The following is a 20,884-nucleotide window of genomic DNA, read 5'->3' on the forward strand; positions in this document are numbered from 1 at the left end:
CGGCTCTTTATGTGGCCTTAGGTCCTCTTTATTAGTCATGCATGATGACAACTACACACCCTCAGGCCTCTCTGCAGCATACTTCTGATGTATATATTAACAGGAGGATTACACAGGACTTCCTAGGAGACATGTTGCCACAACAAGGGAAAATGGAGCTGAGCTCAAAAGACCCTTATTTCTTCACACCCAGCCTCTTCTCTCCACCTCCAAAGGGCAGAGTCTCCAATGTAAGGTTGTTTATAAATATTAAGCTTTTTGCTACAGCTGATAAATGTTCCTTCCTCTCTCCCTTCCTTCCTTTCCTCTTGCTCTGTTGCTCAGGCTTCAAGTAGCTCACTGCAGCCTTGAACTTCTGGCCTCAAGTGATCCTCCTGTCTCAGCCTTTCAACTAGCTGGGACTACAGGTGCATACCACCACATCCATATAATATTTTATTTCATTTTTATAGAGATGGGGTCTTGCTGTATTGCCTAGACTGGTCCCAAACTCCTAGCCTCAAGTGATCCTCCCACCTCAGTCTCCCAAAGTGCTGGGATTATAAGTATGAGCTGCTGTGCCCAGCCCTCAATAAATGTTCTAAACAACCTTTAATGATATATCATGTCCTTTGGATTCTAAAGCATATACCGCCCCCTACTTATGAACCTTCAAGTTACAAACTTTAATGATGCACACCTGCAGGTTTTTATGCATTATTTCTCACCACCAGGTGTCAGTATAGCCTGTTAAATACATACAGTACTATATAGCAGATTGTGTTAGTTGGGTACCTAGGCTAACTTGGTTGAACTTAAAACAAATTGGACTTACAAATAAGTTCTTGGAATAGAACTCATTCATATATTGGGGACTTCCTGAATTCATTTTCTCATGTTTTTGGAACACTGTCTTACACATTTGAATTGCCCACAGGGAAGACTGGTAAGGAAGGATGCATGTATTTATATTAGGCGACACCAACAGGCCCTGCTGATGATGCAGTGTTACCCAGGCTGTACCCTCAGCAGATAGACGGGGTTTGGGACCCAGCAGGGGCTCAGTAAGGATGTGCTGAATGATGGACAAGTAAGCAGGCTACCTCAGCAGGAATGTCACTGGAAAGGAATTTTTACCAGAGGAACTGAAATAGCACTGATTAAAATTTGGAAGAGGGACAGGGATGGTTATAAAGTTGACTTTGGATGTTTAAAACCTGGGTTGGAAATTATTCAGCAAGACAAGCGCTATTATTCAAATTAAAGGCAAAGTCTGCCTTTTTTCAGCACTTAAGAAGTTCTGAGAAATGCTGGAACTCAATCCTTGACTCCTAATTTCAATAGCCTCCTCAGATAACAATCGGTTACATGTAGAAAAGGACATGCATCGAAGAGGTTGCTCATTAATCCAGTAGAACATCACACTGTGGAACAGAAGGTTTCTCCTTTTAAAATATCCATTTTCCCAAGAGAGAGAGGAGAGAGACAGACAGACAGATACACACACACACACACACACACACACACACACACACACACACACACACACTATTCTCTCCTTACCGTCAGTGACAAGGCCATGCAGACGAAGGTGAACTTCTTGATGTGGGCTGCTGTCACCGTGTTGCTGGTGCTCACCAGTTTATTGCTGGGGTTATTCTGAGGGAAAGAAAATGACCATTGTGACGGGGCTCGGATTATCCTTGGCTGAACCCCCATGGATCTTAAACAGCATCTTGTTTTTGTTTATTTGATGCGTCTCAAGTACAGGTTTCAAGTGACAGTTTGCCAGGCAGCTGTCACCTTGAGTCTCTTGACAGCTGTCAGGTTCCTGCACATGAACATTACCCAGAGCAAATTCTGGGCTCAACACCCGGTAGTGTCACCTGATTCAGTCCCCTCCCTTGGTGCTGGTGGCCCACCTGGTCAGTTCAGGGCCCTGGCTCTGAAGCCTGCTCCTACCCTCTGTGCCATGCCCCGGGCCCCAGCAGACCTCATGCCTGGCTACCACGGGTGTCTCCCTAAATACCACGGTGCCACTCTGTGACTTCCAGGGCTCTTCTCCTCCCTACCATATGGTTTCCTAGGAATTCCACTGGGCATTCAAGGCCCTGTTCAATCTGATGCAAGTTCATTGTCCGGCTGCTTCTTCTCCACCTGGAGACTCCCAGATAGGGGTTCCTGCACTTCCCTCCCCATCACATCTTAGGCTTTTGTTCCTTCTTCTCATTTTCAAAAGCACCTCTCTAAGGCCCATCATCTTCATAGTCCATCTGGTCCACAAGCCTCTCTGACCTTTGACCTCCCAGGCAGACTCCCTGCCCAATGCCTGATGGCCCTGGAACCCTCTTGACAGGCATTGCATCCTGCTGTGTGTCAAACCCCAGCGAGGCAGTGAGGCTGTGCGCTCTGAGATAGAGCCCTACGTGTATCACCCATCTCCAGCCCTAAAGCACACGCAGCACAATCCTACTAAACAAGATGCTCCAAGAGCACTGACCACATTGAGTTTTAAGCAAATACTGCAGGTGGCTCAGATGTCCCATGTCCCTCAGCAGCCAGAGGCCTACCAAGGCTGTCCCAGCAGCAAAGCTGAGCACGCTCCTCACCCTACCACAATGACAGCCTGGCCCCTCCGCTGCAAAAGCCAGCAGAGGAAAATAACCCCAGATCCATTACGGATTCAGTCAGTTCCAGAGCCGACTCACAAAAACAAACCCCAGACACCTGGGAGTGCACTCGGCCAGACAAAAAAGGCACACACGCAGCATCCACTTGGAAAAGAGGTTTTGGTTCTTTCCTGGGAGGTTAAGGTGACCTCACTACTCCCTTCCCTACAGATGCCACCAGCACTGCGCTCTGAGTGACTGTACATTTTCTTCATTCCAGTCTCTCAAACACATCTGCTTTTCTGCTGTCGTAGCAAAGCACAAATCCCAGCAGTTGCCAACCTCATCTCCATTCGCCCCGGGGGCCTGTAAGAACGGTGCCCTCGTGGGTCCCCCATGTTGGAAAGAATTAGGCAATGTCATCAAAACACACATACACAGCCACGGTGATGGCAACGTGCCACCAGTTCCTTCAAGGGCACGGTTACTCACAAAATAGCAAGTATTTCTGCATAGGCAGTTGAAGTAAACTGGCACGTATCATTAGATCAGCACTGGGGTTTCATTTTGTTTACCCAATCTGCTCAGAAGCATACTCTCTCTTGTGCAGAAAACTGAACCGTGGAGAGAATTTGCCCTAGTGGGAACCTCTCTGTTCATATTTAGCTAGAACTACCAGAAGGTATGTGAGAAATTTTAAATCTCTTATTCTGGAACCCACGAAGAGGCTAAGGATTGCAAGTGTCAATGCAGCAAATTCTGGAGGTGCACACAGAGGTGGTCTGAGACACTGGTGAATGGCCGGCATTCACACGACTGACTGACTGACGTGCAGCTTGCTGGAATGCCTGGAAGCAATGGGCAGGTTTTATAAGAATTTTGACTAACCGTGATTCTGGCTAGAGTTTCTGGCTAGAGGTAGGCTCGTTATAGGGACTTCTTCATAGCTCCTAACCCCTGTGATTATGAATAAAACAGTGTTTTTCTTGGATGCTCCTACTGAAGCCATACAGTGGTGTATTGTTAAGTTTTACGATCTCAAGGTGGCCAAAAGCAATTTCAGATGAGAACTTGGCAGCCAGGAGATCCTAGCACTTCAGCACCTGTGCTTCTCATCAAGTTTCATTAGATAACCATCTCATTCTCCAGGAGCTGGAGCTGAAATTTAGCGAGAAGACCTGTATCTGTGTTGGTTTTCTAGGATTTACTTCTATATACATGTTCCTTGAAATGAAAACAATGATTTCTAGCTATAGACTGAATTAAACCCACTCAAATGGAGACTGTCAGCTCTCTCCAGCAAGCGACTTGTGCCTTCTGAAGTCCACTCGCTGAGGCCCGTGAAGTCAGAATCAAAGGCTTTCTTAGGAGCAGCTAGGCATGTGGATGTTGAAACTAGAAGTACTTCCATCACAGGTGATGGGCCCTAGCGAGTAGTCCCTTAGGTGGTGGGCCCTAACTACTAGTCCCGTAGGTGGTAGCTCCTAACTAATGGTCTGGTAGGTGGTGGGTCCCAACTAGCAGTCCAGTAGAGGTGGGTCCTGACTGACATTCCAGTAGGTGGCAGGTCCTAACTAGCATTCCAATAGGTCACGGGTCCTACCTAACTAGTATTCCAGTAGGTGGTGGGTCCTAACTAGCAGTCCCATAGGTGGTGGGTCCTAACTAACAGTCCAGAAGATGATGAGTCCTCATTAATGGTCTACTGAGGACGTTCCATACCCAGTAAAGACACCTGGGCCTATTTCACATTAGGTTACACGGTGGGATTCCCTAATGAGTTTTCAGGTAGTCATGGGGAAGTGAGAGCTGGGGTGTGTGTGTGTGTGTGTGTGTGTGTGTGTGTGTGTGTGTGTGTGTGTGTGTGTGTGTTTTCACACGAGCCTGCACTAAGAGGCAAACTCTGCCCAGGACCACAGGAGCAGAGAGGGAGGAGGACGGACAGCGGGAGCTCTGTCTCTAGACTTGATCCTCCTTCTCCACCGCATCCCTGTCACAGAGGCTCGCGGGGATGCTCTCGGTCAAGGGACAAGGCGGAGGTGGGAAGAGTCAGAAGCCCCTCCTGGGTCCCCCACTCCACAGGTCTTGTCCTCCCTTAGAAGCCCCCAAACAGTTTAAACAGGGGGATTTCAGAAGCTGGTGGCTGTGAAGGAAAGAAAGAGGGAGACCTGCAGCCCATGGCCTGGCCTTGCTCAGGCGGCTTCCTGAGCACACGAGGAGTAGGGCTAGGGGAAGCAGGGAGAGAGCCAGCATCAGCCAGGTTCACGTTCCAGGCAGCCCATTCTGCCAGCGTTGATCTGCTGGGATGCCCTGGCTAAGAGGCTTCCTCTCCTCACTTCACGAGCTCTTATTGGGCGGAGACAGTATGATGTCAGCAGTGGTTCTGAACTAGCTCTATAGACAGTCAAGGCAAAAGAGTCACTGCTAATAGTACAAGTGGCGGGCTGTTTGCTCTTTCCTGTTTTCCATTTTAAAACACTGTACACTATTTGGGGGGTATGTTTTTCTAGTCACTCGTTTTACGATAAAAGCCTGTAGGTTTAAATAATGAAATAGACACTTATTGAATGACAGCAGGACAGTCCTGACAGAAGGGTTATTTGCCTCGCATGGCTGGGGAGAACAGAGCAGCTGTCAACAGAGGCTGTCTGTAGGACGATGTCTCCCACATCACAATCACCCTGGACCCAAGTCTTGCTGTATGGACAACTTGCGAGGATGTATAGACCAGCATGGCAACAGAGACTGCATGCCTATGAGGACCAGTGCACAGCCTGTACCTCAGTCATCTGGTAAGAGGTCAGTAAAGTATTAGTTTAACTCAAGAAACAAAATCCAATGAATTACATTTTTTGAGAATTTACTTTCTCTCTTGCCAACAAATACTTTCTTGATAGAAATAACCTGTAAGTGACAACAGGAATATCAGTTTGGAAAAGCATCATAGGACCATCACCAAGGTAAACCTAAACCTGCCCCGTGATTTTCTGAGACTATTCTAGTTACCTCTAACACGCTCTGCATCACATGAACCTTCTACAGGGAGGTAAGACTGAGGAACAACAAAGTGTCCCTCATCAGAGAGCCTTGTCAAACGGTCCTTTTAAACAGCATGTTTCAGACATGACAGGCACAGGTTCTCACCTTGTCGAAAGCAGGATAGACAGCGCGGATTTCCGTCAGCCAGCCGTACGGCATGTGACCCACGGGGTACGTGGCTGTCAAAATTGCCACCGCCTACAACAGAAGGAGGTGGCAGTTAGCAAGGGCATCAGGAAAAGGTTCTCCAGGAGCTGCCATGTGGCACATGACAGAGCAAGCGGCCTCAGGTGTGGCTGCCGTGGACAGCCCTCCACACTGAATGGTAAACATCACCAGTCACAGGATGGCCCAAAAAGGGAGGGACTGACAGCAAATTGTGCTCTAAGGGGTGTTCTGCTGCATCCCTGGAGTGGAAGGAGTGAGCCAATGAAGTGGATGTGAGACCAAGAGGGGGCGTCTCATTTGATGTGAATCCAGCGAGAAGTGGGCTCAGATCACTGGCTGGAGAAGTCAAGACTTCAGCCCAGGTCCACCAGACTCCAGAATCTCTGCTCATTCCATTGAGCCAAGCCAAACCCTCTAGTCTAGCACTATTCTGGATTCTCAAAATGGAACTGTGAGTCCTCTTGCTCTTTGGAGAGTCTTTTGCTTGGTATCCACCTCTGAGTCTCCACTCTGCCCTTCAGGTTAGTGACACCTCACATGTTTGCTGAAGGCTGTGTGCTATTCTCAACTCACTCCCAGGCTATTCAATGAGTATGTCTCCATGTAGACTTTTTCAGAATGGGACAGAAGGTTCTGCTCTGTTGCCCAGGCTGGAGTACAGTGGTATGATCACAGCTCACTGCAGCCTTGTGCCACTGGGCTTAAGCGATCCTCTTGCCTCGGCCTCCCAAGTAGCTGGGATGACAGGTATGTGCCACCCAGCTGGTTTTTTTTCCCCCTCCTTTTTTTTTTTTGGAAAGACAGGGTCTCATTATGTTGCCCAGATTGGCCAATTTTAGACTTTTAACTTAAAAGAAATTAAATAAACAAATTTCATGCAGGACGTTATCGATGCATTTTCATGAAAATGAGTTTCTTCTCTTATGTGAATAAAACAGGAAGAAAAATAAAGACAAAGCTTCTAAACCTACATTCTGGCAGTGTTCAACTCTCTGAGTCGCTGGTAGAAGATGAGGAGGATGGGCTTTATCTATTTTAATTAACAGAATGGCAATGCACAGCAGTGCCAGGTACATGAGGCAAGTCCCCAGCTATGGGGAGAAGCTGGGGTGTGGTGGGAAGGGACAAAAAAGAGTGCTGAATTAGGTGCACCTAGATCCAACCTTCACCTTGTCACTTATCAGTTGTGTGAAGCATGGACCCTTTCGGGGCTTCTTTCCCATTCCTCCAGCAAGACAGTGAGACTAATAACTCCTATTCCACAGGGTTATTGGGGAGTCATGGGAATCTACAAATGCCTGACACATGAGTAGACGATTGATGTCAACTCTGTGCTGCCTGCACACTGTGCCCATACGCCATGGAAAGCAATTTTGAAATGGCTTTAATACATAATGTGTCCATTTTTTCTTTAAGGAGAAGAGGGAATTCTTGCCCACCGGTGACGAGGGTCCCCATAGGTTTTTATGGGAAACCTGAGCCCAAGTGTTCATGTACAAAAGCTGCTGTGTTACAGAAGCCACCCAAGATGACATTCATGATTTAAAAAAAAAAAAAGAAAGAAAAAATCCAGGAACACACCGAGGCAAGAAAAGGCGTTCTGCTTTTGATTTATGGGCTCCTCTTCCCTGGCCAACATGAGCTACTTCCCAGGACATGGAAACTGGCAGGCAACTCTGGGCTGGAGACATGCTGACAGCGCAGTCAGGGCTCCAGGCTGCTCCCTCGCACAAGCAACGCCCTAACAGGAGGCCCTGATGAGCAGCCATCAGCCTTCCCTGGGATCGGCAGTTCCAGAGACAGAATTAATTCTCTGGAGCGCAGTGGAAGAGGAATCCAATGAAGTAATTCTGTTTGTTCAAACCCAACTTGAAAGGGGGGAAAATGAGCCGACTCTCTCTCTGGTGTAGCTGCCAGTTTCCAGATAACATCCTTGAGCTGTGAGTGGGTCAGGCAGGGAGATCCTCATCTGAGGAGGGTGGATCAGGGGCAGGTAGAGTCACGACGGGAAGGGTGGCAGGTGCAGGAGGGAGAAGGGCAGGTGAGGACAGGCCGGGTCACATACAGGCAGCGGCCCTGCATGCTGGGTGTTTTCCCCTCGGCTGCCATGTGGCATGTTCCATCATCCTCTGACACAGCCAAGAGGCCGTGCGCGGACTCCACGGGAAATAGAAAACGAAGTGGAGTCAGAAGACCTGGATTTTAGCATTAGTCCAGCTTCCAGCTGGTTCTTTAACCTCTCCTTTCTGTGCCTCAATTCCGCAAATGGCAACCGAGAAGGAAGAATTGCGTGTTTTCTTCCATAATCATAAAAATATAAAATCGCATGATTAAAAGTCACCAGATGAGCTCTTCCATGGTTTCCTAGTGTGGCTGCGTCATATAATCTAATATCCTGGAATTACCGAAGACCTCCAGGTGAACTGGAAATAAATTTTAATCCCTCTCCACACTGCCCCAATGTGATTACAAGCACGCATATCCTCAAAACATGCCCTACCTCTGTAGCTGCAGAACTGCCACCGAGGTCCCGGGAAACAAAGAGGTTGACGATAGGCCTACTGATCCTCTGTGTAGCCAAAATCAGAGCCAAAGGCCACCAAAAGCTCAGCATCTTTCTTATTGTTGCATCTCCCTGCATTATGAAATGAGATCAAAGTTTACTAAACTCTAGAAGAAAAACAGAAAAAATTCAGAATCAAAGCTTTTCTTTTTTATGTCAATCATGTGCCAATTCGCTATACTTAAAAGTAACATAGGAAAAAGCTTCTGTAGACAAGCCAAGCTGGATTAAATAAAATGTTCAGACTTATTAGAAATTAACTCAGGCAGCTGGCAAGCTACTGTGAAATCAAAACACACAATGAAACTGAGGGGCTCCTGACCACGGTTTTCCATACGGGGAATCAGAGAACCTCAAACCAAGGTGGAACCTAATTCCAGGGCCCAAGAAACAGGTTTGAAACTAGTCTTTGTTTCTATCATCAAGTGGGCTGGCTAGAAGCCATATCAGTAAGAGGTAACTCTTAGAAATTAAAAAAAAAGACCACCATAAATTTATTTTGGAATCAGTCAGCATATCTAAACATGCCTAATTATTTCGGCACTGAATAAATCTACTACAGAGGTTCTTAGTCTCAGAGCTCTCACAGAAGTTATATAAACTGTTCAGAAGCACAAGTAAAACAAAAGCATGGTAAAGAACACATGATTTCCTAAATCTGCAGCAAAGGTGTGGGAGGTCTTTAAAGTCTAGCTTTCACCATGCAATTTTGGATTTGATTCTTCATGAGGGTAAGCGTTACATCACGGAACCATCTCAGTCATTTTATGTCCCTTTGCTGGTGGCTAAATGTTAAGAAACGGCATGTTACCATCAAGAACAACTCGCAGTTGGCCTACTGATGGAAATATTGAGATGGGGTTTTGCTGGCAGGCTGACCTTGGATGGAGATGAGTGGTTGATAATTTTACTGCTCTGATATGAAAAAGGTAACCTGTGTTCGACGTGGGGATCAAGGGTGAGGCATGATGATTTACTCAGGGCAATATGTGACTCTTCACATTTGCCTTACAGCTCGATGCAAATGAACCCAATGGTGCCTACCACCCATGGGTAGGAAACATTAGCGCACATATCGATCAGACACTGTGACTATTCATGGTGAATAGAATGCTTTGGTTACTTGTGTAAGATTACCTATGTTACCCTTATGTGTTTCTCAGTCAACTTTCAAGACATGGGCAAGGTCTACCTCCTCTAAGGAGGCTCCCTAGAGCACATTACTATGTTCTTTCTCTTAACTGCAGTGGGGCTCTAACATTCTCATTGACGTTTACACACTGTCTCGGATTCATGTCTAACTGTTGCTTCTGTGTCTGATCTGCCAAACTGGATGGAAAGATACTGGACAGTGGAAACCAAATCTCGAAAGTTTCCTCATTGTCCTATGGTATCTAATGCTCTGCTTGGTCCCTGAATAAGAGATTGTGATTGGCCAACGCAGAAAGTATAAACAGAGTCTGGGTCTCTGATGTAAAATTTTAAAAATAAGTGTGAACTCAAAGGCACCATGGGTCTTAAAAATCTTTGTTGACCGTAGAATAACATATGACAGAGAATAAAAAGAACCATAAATCTATCTATTCCTTGGCCTGACATGATTTGCTGTGTGCCAGTCTCCTCATATAGGTTAAGAAGGCTAAAAAGTGACATCTAAGACCATGTCCTTCCCTTGGAATTCATTACTTCTCCACTGTCTTTTCCTGCAGATGCTACCCAGCATGCTACTCTTGGCCTCTGGGTGTGACATCGCAGCCAACTTGATGATTTGATTTCACTGCACTGACTTGTCATTTATATAGAGGCACAATATGATTTTATTGTCCTCCGAGTCCCAGACAGACTGCTGTCGAATTGGTGAAGACATACGCACCCCCAGCTCGGGTCCACTTCTATCGGGGATGATGTCGTGAATGTTCCTGTAGTAGCCCAGGCACAGGGTGGTGCAACGCACAAGTGCGCCCATATACAGGGAGAGGATGGGGATGAGCAGGGGCTCCCGGCATTCCAGGTGACTGTGAAGCAAAATGGCTACAAAAACGACCTGAGAGATGGAAAACGGGAGAAGAAAGAGGAAACGGATCAGCAGAAGCACAGGAGACAGATCTCTGAGTGAAAACCTTGACTTTGATGCAAAGAAAACCAGCTTGGGGGATCTGATGTTGCTCTCACAGAGTTCAGGTACAGATGTTTGGAATTCACTGAACAAACACACCCACCATTTTGTTATATCTACACAAAGATTCTTTTAAGGCAATTGCAAAATTATTTTAAGGCTGCTTTTTAAGATATTGTTTTAAAAAAATCTAGAAACGTTGGCCTCCAAGTCCCTCCAAATCTAGTAGCATTCATCCCTCTTGAGCTGATCACTGAGGGGCACATGTAACTCACACCTGAGGACTCAAGTGGACTTCCATAAAGGGAAAAAAAAAAACAGTAGCAATGACAATAGAGAGGAAAATAGACGTTAACATTTATAGAATGGAAGTTATTAAAATGAACCAGTTGTGATGTCTCATGCCTGTAATCCCAGCACTTTGGGAGACTGTGGCAGGAGGATTGCTTAAGGTTAGGAGTTCAAGACCAGTCTGAGCAATGTAGTGAGACCCTGTTTCTACAAAAAGTTTAAAAATTAGCTGGGCATGGTAGCTTATGCCTATAGTCCTAGCTACTCAGGAAGCTAAGGTAGGAGGACTGCTTGAGCCCAGGAGTTTGAGACCACAGCGAGCTATGGCACCCACTGCACCCCAGCCTGGGCAACAGAGCAAGGCCCTGATTCCATTAAAAAAAAAAAATCACCAAAAATGCTGTAAAAACAAAAAACACCAACAATAATTATTATAAAACAACTTACATTAATACTCAAAATATTAGCATATAAAAGTAGAATAGGGTGTCAAGAGAGATTGAAATTATCATGCAGCATCAATCTCTAAAGCAAATGGACAGTCTCTAAAGCAACTTTAACAATGTGTGACTTCCCATCCTGCAGAAATCAGAGAATCAGCCCAGCCGCTGTTCAGGGTCCTCTCGGGATCTGCTCATTCAGAAGACCCTGGATGTCAAAATTGGGTCATGCTGGGGGAGGGAGGCGTGGTGTTCCTGAACGACATCAACCTTAATGGCCAAATACCCACAGAAAAACAGGCATGTAAAAGACAATGTCACCAAGTGCTCCTCACCAAAGGGCTATCCTGAACCCTGCATGATCAAGAAATCAGTGATGACGGAAGATTACAAAACCAGCATGATTTAATATATCAGCACGTAGCTGCATTGCCACAGCACACTGAGGGGAACCCAGAAGGATGGGGGGAGGGGTGGAGAGAAACTCTTTTGAATGAAAGGAAAGCATTAGCTGCTAGAAGGGCTTTGCTTACAGCACAGACTGACACTGGTGCCCAGACTGTCATTCTGAAACTCAGGAAATGAGACTCACCTTGTCACTGAATTATCAGGGGAACGCAGGGGACAGAGGTCCTGAGCACAGGCAGTATGAACAGACTACGCTCACCTTCATGCTCACAGTCACACTCATGCTTATGTTCACAGTCACGCTCACATTCACACTCACCAGGGATACAGTACTCAGCAATGAAAATAAGGATGCCCAGGGCTCCCACCATGATTGCTGCTTCCAAATGGACCAACTATATTATACTGAATAAGCCGAAAGATGTGAAGACCATTTGGGAAAGTCTTGCTAGGGACATACTGTGTCTGGAATAGAAAGGTGGTGGTTTTGTGGCAGGGCCGTGATGCCTATTTATTTATCTAACTAATTAAAGGCCTCTGGGGTGCCCTTATCTGCATTCTAGGAGTATGCCTGCAACAAGTTCAACGTTTAACATCTACAAAGTCTGTGAGGTAAACTAGACAATGAGGTATAAAGGCTGAAATCAACTTGCATGAAAACTGAATATCAGACCTGAAATGAGTACTGGATGTGAGGGTGAATACTGGTTGTGAGGGTGACTACTGAATTTGAGGAAGAATACTGGATGTGAGAATGAGTACTGGAAGTGAGGATAAATACTGGGTGTGAGGGTGAAGACCGGGCTTGAGGGTGAGTATTGGATGTGAGGCTGAGTACTGAACGTGAGAGTGAATACTGACGAGAATGAATACTGAACATGAGGATGAATACTGGGCGTGAGGATGAATACTGGGCATGAGGGTGAGTAATGGACATGAGGTTGAGTACTGGACATGAGGATGAATACTGGAAGTGAACGTGAGGACACTGCCAAGTCTAGGATGGCTCTGCTAGACAGATGCCCAACAAGCAGAACTAAGGAGGAGCTGGAGAAGGAGAAAAAGGGAGAGGGGGCACAAGAGGAGTAAGCGTGGAGGTGACAAAGAAACTGCTCTAGGAGCAAAGTGGGCAGGACGGAGACTGATGGTTTCAGCCTGGAAAGTTCCTGGGGCCCCAGTGCAGACAGTATCAGTCTCACTGCATCTCTACTGAATGGATGCCAGGGACTGCGGCACTCATCATGGTGCTGACATCTCCACAGGGGATTACTGTTTAACAATTTACAATAACACTAGTGCCTTTTGTGCTTCAATCCAGAATTAAGTTTGATATGGCCCTCAAATATAGGTTGGATGATCTTCTGGGGGAACCTACTGTCTCAGCAGTGAGGCTTTCCCCACTGAAAGCAGGTGTGTGCTGGCCCTATCCCAGGTGCCAGGATTCAGCGATAAATAAGACAGTCCCAGACTTGATCTCCAGGGCTGCCAATCTAGTGGAGGAGGCAAGATGTCTGAATGTTGAGCGTGAAGGTGAATGCTAGACTGAGTGTCAATACTTGGGGAGTGCTGGGCAAGGATGTTCATCAGACAGGGGGTGCCTTCTGGGGAGCACTATCTGAGCTGAGACATACGGCCTGAGCAGGAGTGAACAGGAGGTGGGGGGAACTGAGGAAGGGCATTCATGCTGGGTAGAGGGAACAGCGCCTGCTAAGTGCCCCAAGGGCATCCGCTGCACTGAGCCCCCCAAGGGAGGGCCTGTGTTGGGTTTGCAGAGATCAAGGGGCTGAAAGGATAAGAGGATGGTGCCAGGGAGAGGTAGCAGGACCCCCTGTGTCTGCAGTACCTTGTAGCCTTTCTCAGGATTTTGGCTTTTTGTCAAGAACGCTGGGCAAGGATGTTCACCAGACAACCATACCTTATACCAGAACGCTATTTTTTAACCAAGGGGTGAGGTGGCCAGCATCTCATTGGACAAAGACCACTGTGGCTGCAGAGGGGAAGGCAGAGAGAGCCAGAGCAGGCAGGCAGAGGCGAGTGAGGAGGCTTCCCCACAGTCCAGATGGGAGGGCATGATCCCGCGGGCCAGGGCAGCATAGCAGGGATGGGCAGAGGTGGGGGACTGAAGAGACATCCAGAACTAAAATCTACAAGGCTTGGTGAGAAAGGCAGGCTCTTCTAGGTGGTTCCGAGCTTTCTGACCAGATGGCAAAGCCACTGATTAGCTCAAAAGTGAAATGCTTGACACAAACAAGGCCATCTCATTCAGGCTTCAGGTGCCTTTGAAGGATCTGGGTGGAAACGGCACAGGGACATTTGCAGAGCGTTATCCAGAGCTCACAGGAGAGGGGCAGGCGACCAGTATTTCTAAGCCTAAGGCATGCACTCGATTCCTCACAAATAGATCACAGTGAGGAGAGAAGAGCCTTGGAGGACTTCACCATCTGCAGGTCGACAGAGGAGGCTGGTCGTCCAGAAGCAGGAGAGAAACTCAGACTCCAGTGGTGAGGGTCCATGGGAAGGTGTGTCTCACTGAGGAGGGCGTAGTCACAACAGAGTGCAGATCGTGGAAACTGTCCATTGGGTTTAATGGCCCAAAAAGTTTAGTGACACCTTCTAGGTAAGAGAATACAAAGTGAGAAAGTAGAGACACGGTGAGTAGAAACCACCCTTCCAAGAAGTCTGCTTGTGAAGTAACAAGGGGAGAGAGAATTGTAACTACAGAAGCAGGTGGGATCCAGAGAAAGTTGTCCTAAGATGCCTGAGATTTGAGCGTGTTTACATGACAAAGAAAATGATGGTGGGGGGAGTCACTGATAACTGATCAAATGATCCCTAAGAAAGTAGCACAGTCAGGATCCTGGGGTTGTAATGAGGAAATAGCCCTAGATAGGAGGGGAAAACAGAGCTGGCGCAAGGGTTGGAAGGAAAGCTTGTAGGTCTGGTGGCTGCAATTTCCTCTGTGAAGTGGAAAATGAAGTCATCTGTGGGGGAGTGGGAGGTTGGGAGAGGCAGCAGAGGTGAGGGATGAGACTGCGCACTCACAGTTTGATTATTCTGTCCCACCGTGTAAGTCTTTTGCAGGAGCACTTGCTGCCGGGGAGCGGGGGGATGAAAATGTACAACACAGGGTTGGTACAGGAGTAGAGTTTTGCCAGAAGGCTGGCATGAAAAGGCAAGAGATAAGGGAATTTACAGATTCTGATCTGATCATTCCTGAGATGTCAGCTAACTTCAAAAAGCAAGGGCTGATGACAGCAGAGAAGTCAGAGGCTGGGAGGTCCGACAACCTCAAGAGCATTCTCACTTTGGTACTGAGCAAGCCAAGAAAGTCCAGGTGACCACAAAAGAAAACAAAAACAGCAGTACTTTTTCACAAATCCCTTGGCGATGTGATTGATTGAAAAAACATAACTACTACAATAACCGTGGCACAGAAAGCGTTGCATGTTTGAACCAAATCAAGAGGTGTGGCCGGCTGGGCTCGGTGGCTCAGCCTGTAATCCCAGCAGTTTGCGAGGCCGAGGTGAGTTGACTGCCTGAGCCCGCGAGTTCGAGACCTGCCCGGGCAACATGGCGGGACCTCATCTCTACAATAAATAAAAAATTAGCCGGGTGTGGTAGCGCACGCCTATAGTTCCAGCTACTTGGAAGGCTGAGGCGGAAGGACCACCTGAGCCCAGCAGATCGAGGCTGTGGTGGCCATTGAACGTGCCACTGCGCTATAGCCTAGGCAACAGAGTGAGACTCTAACTCACACACACACACAAAATCAAGAGGTTTTTTTGTACTATTGTGTGAAACCCATTTGCTTAGTCAAATCTGAAAAAAGCGAGAATTGCCATTGAAATTTGAGGCATTACAAATGATTTCCGCTGGGCATGGTGGCTCACACCTATAATCCCAGCACTTTGGGAGGCAGAGGCAAGAGGATTGCCTGAGTTCAGGGGTTTGAGACCAACCTGGGCAGCTTGGCAAGACCTCTTCTCTACAATAAATCAAAAAATTAGCTGGGTGTGGTGGTGCGTACCCATAGTTCCAGCTCCTTGGGAGGCTGAGGCAAAAGGATCCACTTAGCCCCGAAGGGAGAGCCTGTGGTAGTAATGAGCATGCCACTGCCTTCCAGCCTGCATCACAGAGTGATACTCCAACTCATAAATAAATAAGTAAACAAACAAACAAACAATTTTCGCTTTATCCTTGATGGTGACTTTCTGTTTTATGCCAAAGTGGTAATTCACACTACTTTGCATGGGATCTATTTACTCATTACCAAACTAGGTAAAACTAACAAATGCTTTCAGGTAATGAGAGGAAGCTTGGGGGCAAAAGGCTTAAGAACAAAAAGAGAATTTGTTTCCCTAACTACATTGTGGGAGAAACTCAAAAAACAAGGTTTAAAATAACTACTCCACCAGGCACAGCCTGAGGCCAGATGGTATCTGAACTCAGCTTCCACACTCCTACCACCCAGATCTGTTTATTCCAATCCTGGGAGAGTCTTCCCTGAACAGACCAGGGTCAGGCTTAAAACCGAGAAGGAAAATGGCTGGTGGTGTATCGGTGAAGTGTTTTTCAGAGACATGCTTTCTTTCTTTTGTCCTTGCATGCTTACTATATTTATTTTAGGCAAAGTAAAGGGTTTTTCTTTCTTTCTTTTTTTTTTTTTGCCCTAAAAAACCCACACATCTACAAATGTGTGCTCACAAATGCTCACTGAATTGCTGATGCCAACGTTTGAAATCAGAGGGGCTTCCTGAATTTCAAATTAAGTGATTAGCGTGAAAAAGGCAGTTTAGCTCATCTCTCAGAGGATGCTGAAAAGTAAGACTGGGACAAAATTCTCTAATAACTCTACAAGAAAATTAACAAAGATACATCAAAGAAGGGTGTTCGCTAGTACTCAGGCATGCATACACAGTGCTTGCAGAAATTAATTTAAATTACTTTTAATAATGATCCATGCAGGAAATGTGATTAATTTGGAAATTTAATTCTTGGCCTTTAGGGAGGTACTAATAGTTCAACAGTAGATTATTTCAAAAAAAGGTAGCTGAAAGATCAGGGCTTGCAGTAGGGGAGAGAGGCATGGAAATGTTCCCAGAGAGGAGAGAGGAGAGGAGTTGAGATTTGGAGGAAACTTCCAGATCATAGTCTAACCTCCTCCTCTGTGAGGAAGCCGTTCTCCCAAATCCCTGGTTGTAGGAACTTAGTCTAATTTATAAATCACAGGCATTAAATCTAATGAACGGCTAAAATTTTTCACGAGGTATCCTTAGTGGAAGAAAAAAGGAAAAAGAGCCAGGGCTGGAGCCAGATCTCTGAGAATTGGACCCAACAGAAAGCAGAACGTAGGTCTTCTCTGAAAAGATAACTGAACCGGCTTCCTGGTTCTTTTTAAATGTGGGTAAGTGACCTGTGAGTGGCAGCCCTGCACAGCAACAACACAAGAAATAACATTTTAAATAATAATTCCTAGGAGTGCTCTCTCTAGAACAGAGTGACAGACTCGCATAGTGAGACCAGGCAGAGAGCACCCAACCAAGTACATAGCAACCCTATGAACCCCCAAAATGGACTAGGTGTGACTTTACAGTCATTTGCCATGTATGCCCTTTAAAAATAAAGGTCAAGACCTCAATATTAAATTTAAATTCATACAGCCTGTACTCTAGCAAAATCATACATACTTTTATTACAGGGAATGTCTTTTCCTCATTCATTCAACAGACACCGAGGTCTATATTTGATGTAACGGTGCTGCTGAAACCAGGCTGAATGCAGAGTGTACTGCACAGTGAACGGACGTAAACCATGCATCAGGAACACACGCCAGAAGTGGATTCTGAGTAGCTTTGACTGACACACAGACCATATTTACCTGAGCTATGACATCTGAGATTGAGGCACATCCCACCAGGAAACTGTATTTGTGTTTTAAGAGAATACCAGCATGGGTCCATGCCTGCCAGAAAAGAAGAAAGAGCTTGGCGTGAGAGACACATTCAGGATTATGTTGTCTCTGGACATTCCTGAAATACACTTTGTACCCTGCAAAGCCCTTGCAGCACAGGTTTGATAAGTGTTTGGTTGGTAAAATTACTGGAACTCGGTCTGGTGGCTAGCTCCATGTTGGATTTTCAGGTGAAATGAGTGACTGCACATATTTACTTAGTACCAATTATATGCAGACCAGTGCACTACATCATTATTTGGTACCAATTATACGCAGACTAGCACACCTTTAAGCGTGTATGCCTGGTAGGAAAGCTAAATGAATACCAAGAGTGAAAGAAACACAATCTCTCCCTCAGAGCTGTCTCCTTCTCAAAGAAGCGTGTCATAATGAGGGCTCTAATTTGATCCCCTCTTATTACAGGCTCTCATTGGCTGCTTAGGGTCCTGCTAGTATTTTCTTGTTCCTCCAGTTTGGGCAGGATCTGATCTGATACTTTGTGTCTTTGAAGAAAATGAAGAGGAAGGGCCTATGACGGGAGCAGATGATGAAAAGCCCAGGAACAGCAGGCTTGGGGAAGGTTTCAAATTCATGACAGGATCTTTTTAAGGATCATCCTTCTTATTTATTTACTTATTATTATTATTTTTTTTTAGTCAGAGTCTCACTCTGTTGCCCAAGTGGGATTGCAGTAGCACAATCAACCTCAATCTCCTGGGCTCAGATGATTATTCCTCCTCAGTCTCCCAAGTAGCTAGGACCACAGGTATGTACCACCACGCCAGGCTAATTTTTTTTTTGTAGAGACTAGGGCTCACTATGTTGCCCAGGCTGGCCTTGAACTCCTGGGCTCAAGCAGTCCTCCCACCTCAGCCTTCCAATATGCTGGAATTACAGGCATGAGCCACCAAGTTCAGCCACCCTTCTTATCTTTAAGGTTGATTTGGACTGACACAGAAATAACATTTCACCTGAGCTCAATATAACTATACAAGTAGGAGCTATTCCCAGGGTCTGTGTCAAGACTTTGAGTAGCAGCTGCTACCTCCTTCCTTAGTTCATAGGTCCCAAGGTGCCAAACAGTAAAGGAAATGCAAACTGTAGACAGTAGATAACATTTGCAAATGGCAACTCCTGGGCTGCCTTTGTTGTTTGAAAGTCATCTGGGCTGGGGTCCGTGCCTCAGTCTGTAATCCCAGCAGTTTGGGAGGCTGAGGTGAGTGGATTGCCTTAACCCGCGGGTTCAAGACCCACCTGGGCAACTTGGCGAGACCTCATCTCTACAATAAATCAAAAATTAGCCGGGCGTGGTAGCGCACGCCTGTAGTTCCAGCTGCTTGGAAGGCTGAGGCGGAAGGATCACCGGAGCCCAGCAGGTTGAGACTGCAGTGGCCGGGAGCGACCACTGCACTCCAGTCTGAGTGACAGGTTGAGACTCCAACTCAAAAAAAAAAAGAAAGTCATCTGGATGATAAGCCTTACAGCTCTCAAATACTCACTCTCCCACCAAGGAGTGTGTGTGTTGGGGGAGTCGAGGTGAACTGCTCTGTGTAAACATTCATTATTTTGGTTTTTATTAGCAGTCTCTTACAATTATATTAGGGTCTTTGAGGGAATTTACAGAAGAAACATGGAAGAAGAGGGTAACAATCACAAGTTCTGGTGTTATACTGAATTTCAGAAACTCTTATGGCAAATAAATACAGCCGAATAGAAGCAGAATACTGGGTCCTTAAGAGTCTGCAACTCACTTTTGCTGACAGGCCCGAGTTCCCAGAATTCACTGTAAAACTGTGCTTCAGGTAGTGTTTAGATTTCTACTTCCAATACAGATGGGAAGACAGACATCAGACCAATGTCATGGACTTATCCAGGAAGTGAAGCTTCACGGTACCTCCTTCAAGTCTCTAAAAGCACTGCGATACCACCGGGGGCTGCTTTGGGCACTGTGGGGAAGCTGGACTATAACTCCTTTGTGCCTTTTTCTTCTTCCTTAGTCAACTGCATCAGCTAGCAGAGTATATACACTTGGCAACAAGTAAGAAAAAGAAAATCCAGGTATGTGTGTTCAAATGGCCTAATTCTCCCACTTAAAGTTACGCCATAACAATCAAGAACCAGAACTTTTGTGTCACAACTAAGAGTTTAACCCTGAAGGCTACCATGCAAACCGATGGAAGGCTGTCAAAGTCAATGAGGCCGTACCAATAATCTAACTACAGGCAAGCTGAGACTTCTGGAAACATTTTAGAAGACAGGCCACATTATGTATGTCATATATATATATATATATATATATATATATATATATATATATGTTTTTTTTTCAAACTTTGTCTTATTCCATCATTTGGGGCTCAACTCACCACAGACAAGCACTTATCTCATGCATCTAATGTATATAAAACTTGAGGTGGAGATGGTAAAAAACCATACAGACTAATGTATGTTTGAGTCTCCTTCCAAGGGTAATTTAAAATGGAGCCCAAAGAAACGGTTTATTTTCCAGCATTAGACATTATTATAAATAAATAAATATGTGTGTGTGAGTGTGTGAGTGTGTGTGTGTGTGTTTGGCCAAGGTTTTTATATTTATAACACAGTTGAAAAGAAAAACAAAACATTGCCTAAGAACTTTTCAGTATCAGGACAAAGAATTTATGGAAGTGAGCAACCCTTAGCTAATGTAGTAAAGCTGGTTATTCAAATTATAAAACTGGCCAGGTTTGGTGGCTCAGCCTATAATCCCAGCACTTTGGGAGACCAAGGCAAGAGGATTGCCTGAGCCCGTGGGTTTAAGACCAGCCTAGGCAACTTCGTGAGACCTCGTCTCTAACATAAATAAAAAATTAGCTGGGCATAGTAGCTCGCGCCTGTAGTTCCGGCTACTTGGAAAGCTGAGGTGGAATCGCTCAAACTTAGCAGGTCGATGCTGGGGTGGCCATGAGTATGCCACTGCACTCCAGTCTGGGTGATGGAGTAAGACTCCAACTCAAATAATAATAATAATAATAACAACAACAACAACAACAACAACCCCATCAGTATGTTCAAGCGATTCTTACTCCAAAGCTTTGGGTGTTTATACCACATAAATGGTAAGTATTCCAATTCTTTGATCCTGAATGTACCAGAAAAGAACTGTATATTTAAAGGAAAATTTTCAAATGGGCTTTCTTGCCACCCACCAGAACTTGTGGCAAATACACACAACTGTCATGAAACAGACAGACAAGATGGAGGCTAAAAGTCAATGGCCAATAGGAACCTTTGTGCAATGCTGGTGGTACAGCTGCTATGAAAATCAGTCTGTTGATT

General features: G+C 45.8%; 1 protein-coding gene across 1 annotated transcript in view; it reads right to left on the reverse strand.

The window, feature by feature from the left end:
- ANKH (ANKH inorganic pyrophosphate transport regulator) overlaps nt 1-20,884 on the reverse strand; it is a 157,571-nt gene that overhangs the window by 33,342 nt on the left and 103,345 nt on the right. The window contains exons 4-8 of the mRNA XM_008054361.2: nt 17,492-17,575; nt 10,232-10,402; nt 8,296-8,430; nt 5,733-5,825; nt 1,543-1,638 (exon numbers count right to left, since the gene is read on the reverse strand). Coding sequence (XP_008052552.2) covers nt 1,543-1,638; nt 5,733-5,825; nt 8,296-8,430; nt 10,232-10,402; nt 17,492-17,575 — 579 coding nt within the window. The remainder of the gene's footprint in view (nt 1-1,542; nt 1,639-5,732; nt 5,826-8,295; nt 8,431-10,231; nt 10,403-17,491; nt 17,576-20,884) is intronic.

The sequence above is a fragment of the Carlito syrichta genome, unplaced genomic scaffold (assembly GCF_000164805.1).
Source record: "Carlito syrichta isolate Samal-C Ts95f unplaced genomic scaffold, Tarsius_syrichta-2.0.1 Scaffold289800, whole genome shotgun sequence".
NCBI classification, from domain to species: domain Eukaryota; kingdom Metazoa; phylum Chordata; class Mammalia; order Primates; family Tarsiidae; genus Carlito; species Carlito syrichta.